The sequence below is a fragment of the Triticum aestivum genome, chromosome 6D (assembly GCF_018294505.1).
Source record: "Triticum aestivum cultivar Chinese Spring chromosome 6D, IWGSC CS RefSeq v2.1, whole genome shotgun sequence".
Taxonomy (NCBI): domain Eukaryota; kingdom Viridiplantae; phylum Streptophyta; class Magnoliopsida; order Poales; family Poaceae; genus Triticum; species Triticum aestivum.
The window spans coordinates 146,051,605-146,069,665 of NC_057811.1; the positions used below are offsets into that span (position 1 = coordinate 146,051,605).

General features: G+C 43.5%; 2 protein-coding genes across 2 annotated transcripts; one reads left to right on the forward strand and one right to left on the reverse strand.

Moving 5' to 3' along the window:
• Window positions 1-1,696: 1,696 nt before the first annotated feature.
• LOC123144181 (ATP synthase subunit alpha, chloroplastic-like) lies at window positions 1,697-2,695 on the forward strand. Its single transcript, XM_044563228.1, has one exon. The coding sequence runs from the start codon at window positions 1,752-1,754 to the stop codon at window positions 2,460-2,462; it is 711 nt and encodes a 236-aa protein (XP_044419163.1). The 5' UTR covers window positions 1,697-1,751; the 3' UTR covers window positions 2,463-2,695.
• A 1,863-nt stretch (window positions 2,696-4,558) lies between these two features.
• On the reverse strand, window positions 4,559-5,638 carry LOC123142538 (uncharacterized). The gene is made up of 2 exons (XM_044561408.1): window positions 5,143-5,638; window positions 4,559-4,574 (listed from the first exon to the last, which is right to left on the reverse strand). The coding sequence occupies exons 1-2, from the start codon at window positions 5,463-5,465 to the stop codon at window positions 4,559-4,561; spliced, it is 339 nt and encodes a 112-aa protein (XP_044417343.1). The 5' UTR covers window positions 5,466-5,638.
• Between the last annotated feature and the right edge of the window lie 12,423 nt (window positions 5,639-18,061).

Here is an 18,061-nt window from a genome sequence, read left to right on the forward strand (position 1 = left end):
AAATCCAAATTGTGCTAGCTGACAAAGAAAAAACAGAATATAACAGAGAAATATTGGTTCTGACTGGTTGGTAAAAGGACTCTAAATCCTTTGAGTGGTTCGATTCCACAACAGAACAAAGAATGAAATGAATGAATGAAAGCCATGACCATGCCTCCATTAGGAAGATCGAGGAACCGGTGCTGGCGCTCCTGGTTCATGGGATCCTAACCGCGATGGGGAGATTAGATATTATTCTTTCGTAAGTCCATCCAATGGAGATAGGTTGAGGAGAAAGAAAGGAGAAAACTAAAGAGAAAGATGGACAGTAGATTGACAGTATCCGAATCAAATAAGAAAAAAACGTAGCTATTTCATCAAATCCCGATTGTGTGGGTGTGAAGTGGAAAAATCCCGTTCTGGCTGGCAGCGGGCATAGGACTGAAAATCCTCTTTCGTCGGGCCTTTTGGACTCGAAATCCAAACGGAGAGAGTGGTTCGAATCCACCTCAGAACGAACAATGAAAAAGGCGTCGAGCGGGTGCAAGCTCGAGGAGCTAGGAAGGATGGAAGAAAGCTTGACCTTTTTTCACTGAACTACTCGAACTTTTTGTTCGAAAAAGCGGAAATAGCTCAGTTCGAGAGAGGGTTGAGCTTCATCGGTTAGTGTGCACCAAAGGATGAGGTTTCTTTCCCGTCCTACAAATTGAAACCGTTCTAGCTTGATACTGCGATATCGTCAAATCATCCAACGGAGCATGGAAACCATTTCGGTGGCGGTAATGGCCTCCAGTAGTTTTCTATGGAACCATACCACTATGGTCATCTATATGATTAGACCGTGCCGCTTCACTAGACTTTCCTGAACCATCCATTTGATCCCCACGGTCGTGACACCACTTTCTAAACAAAAGTTTCCAAAATCCAATGCGGAACCAAGCAGTAAGAGAAATTCATCATGGTAATTATTAGTCGAAAACCAAAGTGGAACGGAGAGAACGGAGAGTCAGTTACAATGAAAAAATTGTTGAGGAATCATGTTGAAAGAACAACATTCTGTGTCATAAATATCGTATATAGAGATTTTTCATGTATCGACGCTTTTGATTCAATTATGAAAGTACGCTGTACTGGACTTGCACCCCTAGTTACGCAGAAGTGCAAGCACAGAAGCGGATGACCGGACCTTACCAACATACTCAAAAAAGTATTCTATACTGGGGTCTGTGCTCTTGACAAGCAGTGTTTCCAGTCTAGCTGTGTCAAATCGGGTGTGAAGTGTCCTTCTAGGTTCTGGCTGGTAGAGCAGAGGACTGAAAATCCTCTTTAGTTTCACGCATGGGACTCTAAATCCCAATTGTGCTAGCTCTGTGGTTCGATTCCACAACAGAACGAACAATGAATGAATGTGGGCGGTCAACCAGGTAAGCCTGTGCCCAGGAAAGAAAGGACTAGGGAGGGATTGAGAGAAGCTTTCACAGTGGAAAATGCAAAAAAGCATATCGTTCTTAGAAATTGTGGAATTTGACTCAGTTAGAGCTATGGTTTAGCATCAAGAGGGAAGTTTTGTAAAAGCAACAGGAAGAATTGCTCAGATACCCGTGAGCGTATATAACTTGGGTCGTGTTATCAATGCTCTGGCTAAACCTATTGATGGGAGAGGCGAAATTGTAGCTTCCGAATCTCGCTTAATTGAATCTCCTGCTCCAAGTAGAATTTCCAGGCATTCCGTATACGAACCTCTTCAAACAGGGCTTATTGCTATCGATTCGATGATCCCTATAGGGCGCGGTCAGCGAGAGTTCATTATTGGGGACAGACAGACTGGCAAAACAGCAGTAGCCACAGATACAATTCTCAAGAAAAAAGGGCAAGGTGTAATATGTGTTTATGTAGCTATCGGTCAAAGAGCATCCTCTGTAGCTCAAGTAGTAACTACTTTCCATGAGGAGGGGGCCATGGAATACACTATTGTAGTAGCTGAAATGGCGGATTCACCTACTACATTACAATACCTCGCTCCTTATACGGGAGCAGCCCTGGCTGAGTATTTTATGTACCGCGAACGGCATACTTTAATAATTTATGATGATCTCTCCAAACAGGCACAAGCTTATCGCCAAATGTCCCTTCTATTAAGAAGACCTCCCGGCCGTGAGGCTTATCCAGGGGATGTTTTTTATTTGCATTCACGCCTTTTAGAAAGAGCCGCTAAATTAAATTCTCTTTTAGGCGAAGGAAGTATGACCGCTTTACCAATAGTTGAGACTCAATCTGGAGACGTTTCCGCCTATATTCCTACTAATGTAATCTCCATTACAGATGGACAAATATTCTTATCTGCGGATCTATTCAATGCCGGAATTCGACCCGCTATTAATGTGGGTATTTCTGTTTCCAGAGTAGGATCCGCGGCTCAAATTAAAGCCATGAAACAAGTAGCTAGCAAATCCAAATTGGAACTAGCTCAATTCACAGAGTGACAAGCCTTTGCACAATTCGCCTCTGCTCTCGATAAAACAAGTCAGAATCAATTGGCAAGGGGTCGACGATTAAGGGAATTGCTTAAACAATCCCAGGCAAATCCTCTCCCAGTGGAAGAGCAGATAGCTACTATTTATACCGGAACAAGAGGATATCTTGATTCGTTAGAAATTGAACAGGTAAAGAAATAGTTCAATCACCCCAGAATCGTCGAAATCCCCTCGAAATGGAGAGCGGCGCAAGTCTCACACTCTATCTCACTCTCTATCCTCTGTCTTTCAGATTTTCCCCTCGTAGCTGATACAGTTAAATATTATTATGTAAGGGAGCTGATCCACAGGATTCAATGGTGAATTCTGATTTCCCCACAGACTGAACCAAAGGAGAAGAATAGAATAATTCACTGGTGCAGGCGGAGCAGCAAACCTTCGTAGAAAAGGGAGAAAACCTGAAAAAAAAACCGGAAGTCTTGGCTGTATGACAAATGCTAAAATAAATGAGCTGCGTATTCAGATCCAAACGATCAAGAAAGGATCCCAGACTGCTCAAGATTATCTGCCCAGGATCAAATTCCAGTCTGATCAACTTGCAGCAGCAGGAGAACCTGTGACAGACAAAGATCTTGTCTTGTACACACTTGGTGGATTAGGCAGAGACAGCCACTGATCAGATTCAGCTGACCTCAGAGGGGACTGAGATGGTGGAGAATAGCCACCAAGGAGAGTGGCAGAAGACATCATATCCAAGGACCAAGAGAGCAGCAAATAAGATGAAATGTAAGTCACCAGTCAAAGCCATGAGGAAGAGCTCAAGGATTCAGGACACTGGGCTGACCATCCAGGAGAAGGCGACACAGAGGGTATCACAAAAGAATCTGGAAGGTAATCCCTCTTGCTCCAAAAATGCTTTTGCTATCCTAAATGCTGTCCCTAATACATATTATTATGAGATTGCTTCCAAAAAGTAATATTAAACTAAAAGGATCCAATGAAGAACCGGGGAATAGCTTATATCCAGTCCTTCTCTATGACTTGCCGAATAGACTTATTCGCAGCCATACACTGTCTTATTTAAAAGAGTCCCCTGTCTCGTGAACGATTGAACTTGGTAAACTTTGAAATAATCGTTTAGATAGCATTAGCCGCTTTTCTTCCTTTTCTCTGCCAGTCTTTCAAGTTCTCACCCTCCCAGAAAAGAAGGGAAAGTCTTCTTACTAGCTAGCTTTTATATCTCGCGAATAGGGAGTTAAGGAGTGTAACTAGAACCTATTTGTCACAAAGTTCAATACTCTCTAGAGGAGGTAAATCAATGGATACGGGTACGCCTGGTTGAAGCAGCCCCTACACTTCTATGGGTTGTTCCAGCCTCTGCTAGTGGGTGGTTTTTCATTTCTACAACAGGTGCTTGGTTCAAAAAAAGCTTATGAGTTGAGTTCGTCCTCAGCTACGGATTGGGGGCAGCATTCTCAGATTACTTGACTTGCTGCTAGCTTAGAGGAGAGAAAAAAAATGCCGCTTTCATTTACCTTTAAGTCTGAGAGAAGGCTTTTTCTTTCTATTAAAAGATCACAAATCAGAGGGGTGATCAGTCCTCTTTCAATCCTTCATCTTCTTATGAGTAGCCGCCACAGGGGGTCCTCAGTCTGAATCCTCCACTAGCATTGGACCAACAGTCAGTCTAGCTCTCGCTCTTATCCAATTTCCTTATCCTTTCAGGGCAAGGTCGGAGTAGTAGGAAAATACAATTTCTTTTGTTGCATGCGGACCCGCTTGTGAGACTGAAGAAATTGAAGCTAAATGACAATCTTAACCTACTTGCTTACAGGATCCTTAAGAAACTGTGGACTTTTGCACCTTTCTGTCTAGCTTGAGTTATCTTTTAGTTCTCTCCCCTCGGCAAAGTGGATAGGAAAGAGTCTTGCTTCCATTCCACTAGCCAAGAATAAGGAGAGTGACTTTCTCTTTTGAACCTCTTAAGCTGACTTGAAAAAAAAAGTGGCACACCCCTCAGAGATATAGGGACCGCCATGCTCGTCCACTTTCTTGATAAACGACTCGATGCATTTTCTCTTCCTTGCCGCTGAGACTGAGACATATCAAAAAGATCTATTACTAAAAGGAGATTGGGATCATCCTGTGGTTACCGGATGATGGGAATAACTAAGCATAAATTTGGAAATGAGCACGAAATGTCTATAAATGAATTTTCTCATTATTCGTTATTTCCGGGTCTTTTCGTTGCATTCACTTACAACAAGAAACAACCACCAGCGTTTGGTGCAGCACTTGCATTTTGGTGCATTCTTCTTCCTTTCCTTGGTCTTTCGTTCCGTCATATTCCAAATAACTTATCTAATTACAACGTATTAACCGCTAATGCACCTTTTTTTATCAAATCTCAGGGACATGGTCTAATCATGAGGGTAGTATTTTATCATGGTGTTGGATCCCAAGTTTTTATGGATTCCTTTTTTGTTACCGGGGTCGACCCCAAAGCCATAATGTCTCAAAACGAAGAGGCTATAGAGAAACTTTGATTTTTTCCTTTGTCTCGAACTTCGTGAAGAACTCCATTCTATCTCTCTAACAAAAAAGTTGGGCTGCGCCCCAGTTGTACACTCCCTTCGTTCGGAGAACCCTTGTTGATTCTGAACTTCGTTCGCAAAGTAAGCATCCTTTTAACGGGCCAGCCCTTTTTAATGCGCCGCTTGACCCTGTTTTGAAAATGAGCTTTGCTCTTCTGGGCGCTGGGCGCTCCCGTGGTTCGCGAGAAGGAAAAAGGACTAATCTTTTGTTACATCTGGCACGAGATGAAAAAGAGAGAGCTTCGTCTATCGATGAACAGCAGATTGACGGAGCTCTTGGCATTGCTTTGTTTTTCTCTCCTTTCCTATCAGCGAGTTCCGATCCTTTTGTTCGAAATTTCTTCGTTCGTACCGAACCGCTTGCAGAATCAAATCCAGTTCCACAAGATCCTATATCAGCTATACATCCTCCTTGCATTTATGCCGGAGATGTCGCCAGTGCTATGGGCTTTGGGTTATGTAGATCAAAAATGATGAATGGGATTGTGGCACTCCACTCGCCGCCAATGCGGAAGGATGCCGCCGAAAAGAATGGAACGCTGCTTCGCTCTGCTGGATGCGTCGGATCCCATATAAGAAGCTCGCTCTTTACCCGATCATTCAAACATTTTGTGGGCGGCGCGCCTGCTCTATTGTTGCGTAGCAATAGAAGCCTGCTCATGCTGCTTCGGCGGCGCTTTTTCGCCTTCTCTTCACTCTGGACAGGAGCGCTAATGGAGACGGGGAGGGAGCAGGCGAAGCGTGTCGTTCGTAATGGAAAGAAAGACACCACTACTTCGCCTCTTTGTTGGACCGCCGGCGCGAACACGGTGGTCTCTGACCAGGACCAGGAACCAATTCGAATTTGGATCTTGACATGTCGGTTGTTTTTAACCGTAGGCATCTCGCCAGGAAGTTGGTGGGCTCATCATGAATTAGGTCGGGGTGGCTGGTGGTTTCGGGATCCCGTAGAAAATGCGTCTTTTATGCCTCGGGTATTAGCCACAGCTCGTATTCATTCAGTAATTCTACCCCTTCTTCATTCTTGGACCTCGCTTCTGAATATTTTGACTCTTCCATGCTGTGTCTTAGGAACCTTTTCAATACGGTCCGGATTGCTAGCTCCCGTTCATAGTTCCGCTACAGACGATACACGAGGAAGATTTTTATGGCGGTTCTTCCTTCTAATTACAGGCATATCTATGACTCTTTTTTACCAGATGAAGCAGGAGGCATCGGTCCGTAGAACCTATAAAAAAGAGATGGTTGTGGCGCGAAGTACTCTTGTGCACCTACGTCACTCGGCTCGCACGCAACCCCGCCCCGTTATGTTATGTTATGGAAGAATTTAGCTTCTTGCTGGGCTGGTTATTCAGAGCCAGCAACTGGCTGCCGGATTTCGTCCCGTCCATAGCGCTTCGGAAGTCACTCTGGCGTGGCGCTGCTGGATACTTCTGATCAATAGGAATAGGAGGAAAAAAAGCTTATGATGAGCATCTATTGGAGTCGATCATTTCCAAGATCTAATTCTAGTTTCTTATTATGTAGTGGAAACGCCTCACAATCTTCAGTTTTACGCTTACGCTTAAGGGAAGAAATGTTCTTGGTGGATGCAGGCCCTGGTACCCCCAAAATTTGTATGCAAGATGAGCTTACAGGACTGCCAATCAAGCGAGCCACCAGGTTTGAGAATAAGGTGGGATCCAAGAATGTAGTGGCTGGTGAATCACTGATCAAAAAGCGGATTTTTGAGAGATTCTTCATCGATCTAGTGGCCGGTGAATCACTGATCAAAGAGCGAGCAGCCGCCAGGTTTAATGATTTTGTGGGATCCCTGGATGTAGCGGCTGGCGAACCGCTTCTTCTTCCACAAAGATTCAGACAAAACCGAGCTTGGATAGAACTGAAGAAGATTTGGCGAACGAAGAAAAAGGTCCAAGGGTTTATTATAAAAAATCAAAGGAGGTTATTCAGTAGCCATCGCGGGTTTCATTACTTTTCTTCCATTCAAAAAAGCTCTTCTAAAAAAAAGGATAGCGAATGATCGATTCACCATTGATAGCATTAACCCTAAAAGGAGGGATATTGTGATAATAGCGGCAGATCAAACAAGAACTTGATGAAAAGATAGAAAAAAATTATGAAAAATCCGAAGCCCACCTTAATCCATTTTGTTGAGGATCTTGCACTTATTCCGGCCCTATATTTACATAGCCAAGGAAGGCTCTGGTGATCATGCGTGACTGGCGGAGCGCCTATCGCCCTGGCACGGCACTCTAAAATGCATGTTGGGTTGGGCCAGCAAGAAGACTTCGACTAGGGAGACGAAGAATGGAATTGAAGAAGGCAGCATAGTCTAAGATAACAGAATGGAACACCAACCAACAAGTAAGTGGTGGATTTGGATGGAGTCTCGCAGAAGAAGAGTACGCGCGCTAGCGCGCCCCAAGACGTCAGTCCTTTTTCTGCTTGCTGGCCAAGGTCAGTTTACTGAATCCCCCTTCCAAACACCAACCCAATCTCCATTCCTTGATGAGAAATGAGCAAGACCATATGTTTATCAAAAATAGAGCCCCTATATAAACCTAGCCCTTACTACCTGAACTTCTTGCCTTCAAATAGGACTAACTGCCCGAACCCGCTTGCTTATCTTCTACGATCTAATTAAGTTAAGCAGTAGTTATTTTTTTTTAAGTGACTAGAACTTCTATCAACTACTATTCTAGCACCCAGCTGTGCCATGTGTTTATTCTATTCTATTCTATTCTTCAGGTATTCCTTTGAATAACTCATCTTTTCAGGTAAGACAATTTGAAGATCTTCTTAGTCAGCCTATCTGTATTCTTATCCTCTAGTGCGGATCCAATCAGATTTTATAAAGCCAAGGCCTGACATCCATTGTGGGGATCATCTTTTATCGGGAGACATGGCCTGGTGGTTTCTGATCGAGATTCCTAATCAATAGGGCGAAGAGCTCTTCGCATGATCTGGTCCTACCTTTTGTCTACGCTATTTTTTTGTCCCTTCTCAGCTGTTGTCCTTACTCCGGATAAATTGGAACACATTGATTCCGTTCGTTCCTGCCCTTCGCTTCAGGCCATAGTGCTTCTGAATTATTTCTATACCCCTTTGATGATGCAGCCTCTGACTCTCGTGGGTAAACTCCTACTTGATTAGTTACAACTTCTCTGTCTCAACTCATGGACCTATCTATCTTCTTCTTTTTAAGAGATAGGGGTTTGCTATTCTCATGGATTGCTCATATTTATTTACCCCATTGAATAGTTTTTGCCTTGTTTCAGCCCTTCCTTCATCTGAACCTTCCAAGTACTAATCTATCTTTATGGGGAAGACCCTTCATCTGACCTCCGGGCTACCCCGTCAATTGTAAAAAGTAGTTGAGCCGTGTCTCGCAGGAGCAAAAAGAGTGAAATGAGGACGTAAGCCCCCTAGGTCTTCCTCTTCCTTCTAAACTAATTGCTTTCGCTTGACTCTTCCAGTAAAAAAGTATACTGAGTGGTTGAAGGAAAGCGAAAAGGAATGGCTTTTTCATGTACCAGATCTGGTGAGCCAGACATCAAGCAAAAATGGACATACAATCAAAGATTAAGGAGCAGTTATTTGCAATGACGGGTGGATTGGTCAGAGCTGCAAGGAGAGACTCGGTTATGGCGCGATAAAGAGCTTGCTTCAATGCTCGAATTCCGGTAGAAAGTAAGAGCAGTAGCATATTCATAGGAGAGCTTTGTACTTGAAATTAGTAGTCCCGGTAGTTGGAAAAAAGCTCTGAATACAGATTCAAAGCATCAAGATAGGTAGTCCTATCATTAGTTGGCCAGTCATAGCAATTTAAGTAGAAAGCTTGCTTCGGGATCAGATCATTCAACTAAAGCTGTCAGGCCGGGTAGGCTTTGAGGAACATTGGGGGTTCCTTATGTTGTGACTGAGCAGATATGTCTATTGTGCCCGGCAAAAACAGATTTGCAAGGAGTTTGCCAAAGGCTTTCTCATTCGGAAAAAAACAATTTCAAGTATATTTCCCTTCTCCATTCTCTGCTCGGATGATTGCCGCTTGTGTGAATTTCATTGCCGTGGGTCCCGTGTGTGCTCGAATAAGATTGTTTTAGGATTCTATTTAGTTGAATTTCTTGACTCCGCGGTGCTGGTTATCGAGTTTATGGCGCCGCCGACCATCCAAAAAGTCAAAGATGGCCTCGGCATTTACTTATTATGCTCTCTTCTAATAGTGGTCCCTTGGTATTCAGGTTGTAAAATCCTGATAGGAAAGTCGACTGTTATACCTTGTTTTTGTAATGGCCTATCTTCTTTAAAAAGCCGAAAGATAAGGATTTCGCAAAACTTTTGCGTTCCTTTTTCTTTGAAAAGAAAACCTTACCATTTTTGGGCCGCTGTTACCATTTCCATTTCCTGAACCATTAGGTAGAGTTTCCGCTGAAAGAAAACCAGGTCAATCTTCCGATCGCGAGTCTTTACAAGCTTGAAACAACTTAAGCACAGGCGGGAGTCGCCCCTTTTAAAGTCAGTATTTATGCGGCGCTGAACTAACGAGCGGATACCTAACCTTCGAAGGAGAAGAAAAGACGGATGTATCTTTCATTCATATCGATCAGATGTGCTTTGCTCAGGACTCCCATTTTACCATTGCTTAAGCCATATTACATAAAGCATAGTGAGTGATACGCAATGCTGGTACCACCATGTTTTTTTCCTCACTCTGTGTAGCCACACTCGTTTGTCCATTTCTACTTATTATTTATGTTAAATAGTATCCGTTGGTTGTAGAAGCACTGGCGTTCAGGGATTGCAAAATCCATAATATCAAGAAGCGGTAGGAACCTGGCTAACTTCGATGCGGATAACGCGCTGCAGAAGAAAGTGGATCAACCAAAGTAGACCTTGATCGAAAGGCACCACAAGGCGAACCAATAGAGTGTGGTGTAAGCGGTGAAGCAGAATAGGAATTGGAACTGCTTGAACTAGAAAGGGCTTCCGCTACCGCGCTACCTCGGGAGCTCTGGAAACGGTATACTCGCTTCACTCATCTGTAATGGTATCCTTGAAAGCTAGCTAAAGTGGGTTCTAGACAAAGTTCTCCTAAGCAGGGCGGAAGGAAAAACAAGAGCAGTATAGCTCTACATTATGCTTCGGGGGCCTCGTCTTACTCACTCACCTTCTACTAATCGGACCGTGACAAAACAACCAGCCCAGCAATAGGCAAGGACTGGCTGAAATCCCTTTCCGGATCCAGTCTATCCGTATCTGCTGTCCCTTCCGCTTTCTGTGTTGATGGAGCTCGGTCAGATAGTTCCGGTATTGCGAAGGAGGGTAACGCATTGGGATCGTCCAATCCCTTCTGATCGGTTGTCATATTGAATTGCAAATTCTCGTATAGTAAGAGTTCCTTCGGTTTCCTACCTAGCACATTCTCTGTTGTCTACGCCAATATTTTACCTGCGAGTAGAGTGTGGCTGGCTACATACGGGGGAACTCAACCTACCTTTCGAAGGGTAGACCTTTACAGATGAGTGAAACGAGGATTTAGGTATATAAGGAGACGACCCGCCAAGCGAGCCAGCCTGATACCGACTTTCATTGATAGGCCATGAAACATAGAGAATGGGAACTTGTTCGCACGTACCTCGACCGCAGGTCTGAGAATGATGAGTGTGCTTTCGCCCACAGCTTCTGTTGCTTAACCGGCTCGTGGTGTTTATGGTCCTGACCCGGTACAGCCGCTAAGCTCATTTTTCATTTCCAAGTGTTGTTACTAGCCTCGAGAGAGATGTTTCACAGGATTCACCTGCAACTGATAAACCTGGGGGATAATACCGAAACAGTCCTTTTTTTTCTGATCATAGAGGAGCCGTATGAAGCTAAGGTTTCATGTAAGGTTTTTCAATAGCGGTGGGAGCTGTGATGTTATTATCGACTATGATTATCTAACAGTTCAAGTACAATTGATATAGTTGAAGCACAGCCAAAATATGGTTTTTTTTATGGAATCTTTGGCGTCAGCCTATAGGCTTTCTAGTTTTTCGAATTTCTTCTTTGGCCGAATGTGAAAGATTACCCAGAGGGGGAATTAGTTGCGGGTTATCAAACCGAATATTCCGGTATCAAATATGGTTTCTTTTCTCTTGTTTCTTACTTATCCTTATTAGTTTCCTCTTTATTTGTAACAGTTCTTTACTTAGGCAGGTGGCATTTCTCTATTCCCTACATATCCACGATTCTCCCAGTGTAGGAATCACACTAGTTATCTTGACCTTGATTCGGTCAAGCAGTTTTTCCTTAGTATACTCCAGTACGAACAGGAAAAGAATCTGTGTACTCAACGGTGCATTAGTAATTATCTGGGATTTTTTTGCTCTTTAAAGCAAAACGGTGTCTTGACTCTCAAGAATAGTGCGTGTTAATATCCATGTAGATAAAGATAGAGATAGCAACGAACTGGATGCATAGTCAAACAAAAAACTTGTGACTTGTTCTCGTAGGCTAACTAACCAAATCATAGGATCTAACACGAGACCGGCTAAAGAGAAAGATCTGATCTGTCTTGTCCCTTGGGATCTTAAGTGTGGAAAGAGTCTAGTCTCTTCCATTGCCAACAGTGAGTGTAGGCTGTCTTTCTACTCGGATAGGAGTGCGCGCTAGAAATCTCTTCTCTTCTCTTCAGCAACAGTGGATTTCTGAAGCAAAGGTCGAGTACTACTGATTCCCCATTGGCCAGGCCCCAGCGTAAAATGGATCTCTGATCTTGCCATTCCTTCAGATCTGGAAGTTTGCACTTTCTTCGGAATGTTAAATAACGTATCAAATATGCCTCCGGCGAAAAGAAGGTAGGTAGAATGAAAGGAAAACAAACCACGGAATTGGAGAATCAGTTGTTCCTTTGCAGTGAGTGGAGTCAAGCTCGTTCTCAGTCGTATCCACTATAGGAGGTTTGCTACACGAAGAACGGGAACAGGCAGGCTATTGCTTGAAGGAAACTAGGAACTGGGATTGATTGTCCGCTCTGAGATCGGTATTCGTTCTGTTCTCCTCGGTTCTGGGTCTTCATCTGTTCTGTAGACTAGACCTGCACATAAGGAGAAGCTAGCCTAGGAATCAGTCAACTAGACTCGCACTGAAAGCCAAGCCATTCAACAGGGATTCTCTGAACTGATACGATACGACTATTCAACTTCCAACTATCTCCCCTGCCCTGTTGAGGTAAGAACCAGGACAATAAGGAAAACCTCTAGAGCACTTAGCCAAGCCTTAGCCTGATATTGAGATAAGATAGTAGTTGCACACACGGAACTAGCCTTAGATCAAATCTGGGATGATGCCATACCCATATCCCTTCTTCCCAAGCTCAAAACCATTACTAACGGAAATATACGCAGCACTCATAAATGAAACTAGACCCGCACGCACCGCACCTAAAAAGCAAGTTCAACCAACCAACCAAGCAAGGAAGTGAGCTCCCTATAAAGGAACTTCGCCCAAAGCAAAGAAATGGTTTCGGTAATGGCGCATCTTCACTTCACAGTCTTTCTCGAGCCTCATCAGCCCAACAAGCAAGCTTTTTTATTGCTACGCGCCTCCGCCTCTCTATATAATGATAATGGGAAGAATATTTTGAACGAGAATCATCTAGTTATATAAATTACTTATATAGTTAGTTAGAAGACAATCTCCCCTTTATTGCTTTTGCATAGCATTGAGCATTATATATGGTTAGCCGCGGATCCAGTGGATGATGCGAGACTACAACGTATAGTGTTACCGACGATGTTTCGCTTTCGTCTTCGGTGCCTGGCGTGGTGCTATCATCACATTGATCTACCCGCCCTTCTATTCCCTTCCCTAGCTTTCGTGTTTGAGTAGTAGCGCCAGATTTCGATTCGGATGCAAACTTAGCACAATGCCCGGTAAGCTAAACACTCGATTCTACATCTCCGGGAATGCAACGAACTTCTACTTCTAGATAGGTCTAATAGATAGACGGCTAATAGATAGACGGGGGGCCCACTAGTCATCTTTTAGATCTACGGGCCGGCCGTTCACATGAGCATAGGGAATCTATACTCGAGCCTTCGACTTGGCCCCTGGCAGGATAGGTGAGGAATCACTCTTGAGATCTGATCTATTGGGGCCTACAACTTCGCCAAAGCCGACTAGCATCCCTTTCCGTGGTGAACTGGCCGTCCCATACCTTCATTTTGTCTCATGTGTGTTGAACATTGTCTTCCTCGGTTCCAGCTTCACTGATGTAGGTAGGGCTGGGCGAGAAAGGGTCCCCTCTTGCCTATTAGTAAGCGGGCCTTCGATTCCACCGGGGTCTTACGGTCTCATAGAGGGGGGAGAACTACCTAACTAAAGAAGAATAGTGCTCTTTATAAATAAGAGTAGGCGTGGAGAGCTTTTTGCGGGGAAACTTGCAAGTCAAGTTTGGGGGGAGGCGGGCGTCGACCCAACCTTATGAGTATTCGGACTATAACAGTTCCGATGAACAGTCACTCACTTTTGACAGTTATACGATTCCAGAAGACGTGCGAGAGGAAGACGAAAGGCCACGTACACATATGGTTGATAAAAAAATGTTTGCGATTTAATTACCTACTATACCCCTGTCCTGGTTTATAAGTATGATTTAACTAATAAAATACGAATGCATGTCGCCAAAGATTATATAGTTGGATTCGTATTTGAAAATAGTTTCCAATTATATAATTTCTATAACATGCATTAACATTTTGTTGGTTAAATTTTAGGGCAAAGTATGGCACAGAATATAAAGGGGACTATAGACTAGACGAAGGTAGTAGCACACGGCCGCTCTCTACGCAGCGACGCAACTGTCGGCCGGCTTGTAGATAACCATTTCCTGCGTGTTCAACTGATCTATGCGTGTGGTTGCTTGCGGTTCAGGCGGCCGCGGCGCGCTCTGCCTGCATGTTCAACTGCTCTATGCGTGTGGTTGCTTGTGGTTCAGGCGGCCACGGCGCGCTCTGCTCTCGCGTCCCTCCGGGTGCTCTGCCCTCGTCCCTCCACGCGCGCTGCTAGTGTTTGGGGCCGGCGCATGATCATGCACGTTCGTAAGCATGCGGTTGCGCCGGGCGCGGCGCGACAATGCAGTTATCCGCTGCAAAAGCTGCCATGCGGACGCGCAGAGAATCCAGGCCGCCCGGCCCCCATTTATTCCTGCGGCCATTTACCTTCATCTCTCGCGTCACAAGACACAATAAGCACACCCACGACGACACATACATAGAGGACATCTAGTGGTTCCAATGGCGCTCCACGTGGCTCCAATTGTGCTCCCAGCGGCTGACAACGACAACGGCAGGCAGTTCACCACACATCATGTAGTGGACACCCACGTGAGGGGGAAGGCCCTCTCGGTGGTGTACACGAACGATCCAGTCTCGGTGGAGAGCTCCATCCAAACTATGGAGCAGTTCCTTGCCGAGGACAAGTACCGAGTGGTCGGCTTCGACCTCGAGTACACCATCGGTCGTGCCGGGCACGATCAAAATGTTGTCGTCGCCCAGTTGTGCGTGCGACATGACGTCCTCGTCTACCACTACCACCTTGCCACCAGGCCTTGCGAGCGTTTCTCCAGGTTTATCAACAGCTCGGACTACAGTTTCGCTACGGTGGACACCACCAACGATCTAAAAGCGCTCAAGGTTTCAGACTTGAAATGCCCGAATCTTATCAACATCCAGCACCACTACATGGTCTGGGGCAGCGACAAAAACAAACTGAACTCCCTGGTTGACCTCGCCTCAGCCATCATCGACCCCTACTACATGAAGATGAAGAATGAGAGCAAGAAGGACAAGAACGCCTGGCATAGTGTGTGGCATGAGAGACTAGATGAACAACATGTCAAGTACGCAGCCATGGACGCGTACACAAGCTACGAGATGTATAGGCGGATCGTTGACATGAGGAAGTTTCTTCTTCCTGCCCCAGATGAGGGATCGAGCCACAGAGCAGTGGCGGGAGCGTCACAAGGAGTAGAGGACTAGACGGTCGTTTCTCCTACTTTAGAATGCATGCAATTGTTTATTGAGGTGTGTGGGAATGATCTGTATAGTCACTTATGTTGGGGAACACAGTAATTTCAAAACTTTCCTACGATCACGCAAGATCTATCTAGGTGATGCATAGCAACGAGCGGGGTGTACCCTCGTAGACCGAAAGCGGAAGCGTTTAGTAACGCGGTTGATGTAGTCGAATGTCTTTGCGATCCAACCGATCAAGTACCGAACGCACGACACCTCCGCGATCTGCACACGTTCAGCTCGGTGACATCCCTCAAACTCTTGATCCAGGACTCTTCATGGCCCAACTCTTTGACTCCGTGGCCTTCTTCATGGTCCAAAAATAAGCTCCGTCCAGTTTCAGGTCAATTGGACTCCGTTTGGTTTTCCTTTTCTGCAATACTCTAAAACAAGGAGAAAACGGAAACTGGCACTGGGCTCTAGGTTAATAGGTTAGTCCCAAAAATCATATAAAATAGCATATAAATGCATATAAAACATCCAAGGTTGATAATATAATAGCATGAAGACTTCATAAATTATAGATACGTTGGAGACGTATCAGCATCCCCAAGCTTAATTCCTGCTCGTCCTCGAGTAGGTAAATGATAAAAGAAATAATTTATGAAGTGTGAATGCTAGCAAGTGCACAAGTTTGATCAATGATAATTTTAATCACTTTTCCTAGCATCAATACATGTCATAACAGTAGCTCATCTCGTAAAACTTTTCATGATCAAGTAACAAGCTATTCACAAGTTAAAGTATAGATCATAAACTTTCTTGAAAACTAACAAATAGTGCTCATAGTCATCAAACAATTGCAATTCATCTTATCTTTAGGAAGGGTCTATGTCAGAGCTTTGATTCAGCAAACTCCACATACTCAACTATCATTTAATCTTTCACAATTGCTAACACTCATGTGATATTTATGGTTCAAAGTTTTAATCGGACACAGAGAAAGATAGGGGCTTATAGTTTCGCCTCCCAACCTTTTACCTCAAGGGTAATGTCAACAATAATAACTCATGAAAACCTACATCCAAGTAGATATATATATCCGGATCGCTCCAACACAAAGTGCTTGCCAAAGGAAAAAGTGTAAAAAGGAAAGGTGATGATCACCATGACTCTTGCATAAGGTAGAAGATAAAAGTAAAAGATAGGCCCTTCGCAGAGGGAGGCAGAGGTTGTCACGCGCTTTTATGGTTGGATGCACAAAATCTTAATGCAAAAGAACGTCACTTTATATTGCCTCTTGTGATAAAGACCTTTATTATGCAGTCCGTCGCTTTTATTTCTTCCCTATCACAAGTTCGTATAGAGCTTATTTTCTTCGCACTAATAGATCATACATATTTAGAGAGCAATTTCTATTGCATGCACCGATGACAACTTACTTGAAGGATCTTACTCAATCCATAGGTAGGTCTGGTGGACTCTCATGGAAAAACTAGTTTAAGGGATATTTGGAAGCACAAGTGGTATCTCTACTTGGTGCAAAGAGTTTGGCTAGCATAAGGGGGAAAGGCAAGCTCGGCATGTTGGATGATCCATGACAATATACTTTATTTCGGATATAAGAAAACATAACCCATTACGTTGTCTTCCTTGTCCAACATCAACCTTTTAGCATGTCATATTTTAATGAGTGCTCACAATTACAAAAGATGTCCAAGATAGTATATTTATATGTGAAATCTCTCTTCCTTCAATATTCTTTCATGAATTGTTCAAGTGACCAATTCCACATTTGCTAGCTTTCAATGAGTTTACTACCTATACTTATTATGTGTGAAGTCATTACTCCCCATGTTATAAGCATATGAAACATATATAAATTCAGATTTATGACATTCAATTCATTCAACCATTTACTCATAGGATATTCGTGAAGCACATGAGTAAATGACAAACTACTCCAAAAGGTATAAGTGAAGAACACTGAGTAGTCAAATAATTAACTAGCCATGGGAGGATTCTTTTTCACTCAAGATTTCGGATACAATGATTTTATTCACAGCAAGTAAAATTGAAAATAAGCTCCAAGCAAAACACATATCATGTGACGAATAAAAATATAGCTCCGAGTAAGGTATACCGATAGTTTTGAAGACGAAAGAGGGGATGCCTTCCGGGGCATCCCCAAGCTTAGGCGCTTGAGTCTACCTTGAATATTACCTTGGGGTGCCTTGGGGATCCCCAAGCTTAGGGTCTTTACACTTCTTATTCTCCTCATATCGATATCTCACCCAAAGCTTGAAAACTTCAATCACACAAAACTTAACGGAACTTCGTGAGATAGGTTAGTATGATAAAAGGCAAACCATTCACTTTGGTACTGTCAAAGACAAGGTTCATAGTTGTTCTCACACAATTCCTACTGTACCATATCATTTCTACAATTTATATTGAGAAATATAATCCATAGAAACTAGAAATCAAGCAAACTATGCGGTGAAAACAGAATCTGTCAGAAACAGAACAGTCTGTAATGATCTGAACAGAAACCATACTTCTGCTACTCCAAAAATTATGAAATAAATTTGTGGACGTGAGGAATTTGTATATTAATCTTCTGCAAAAATAATCAACTCAAAAGCACTCTTCTGTAAAAAAATGACAGCTAATCTCGTGAACGCAAAGTTTCTGTTTTTTACAGCAAGATCACATTAACTTTCACCCAAGTCTTCCCAAAGGTCTTACTTGGCACTTTATTGAAACAAAAACTATAAAACGTGATTACTACAGTAGCTTAATCATGTAAACACACACAAAAAGTAAGGGTAAATATTGGGTTGTCTCCCCACAAGCGCTTTTCTTTAGTGCCTTTTAGCTAGGCATAATGATTTCAATGATGCTCACATAAAAGATAAGAATTGAAACATAAAGAGAGCATCATGAAGAGTATGACTAGAACATTTGAATATAACCCACTTCCTATGCCTAGTGATTTTGTGAGAACACAATTTAT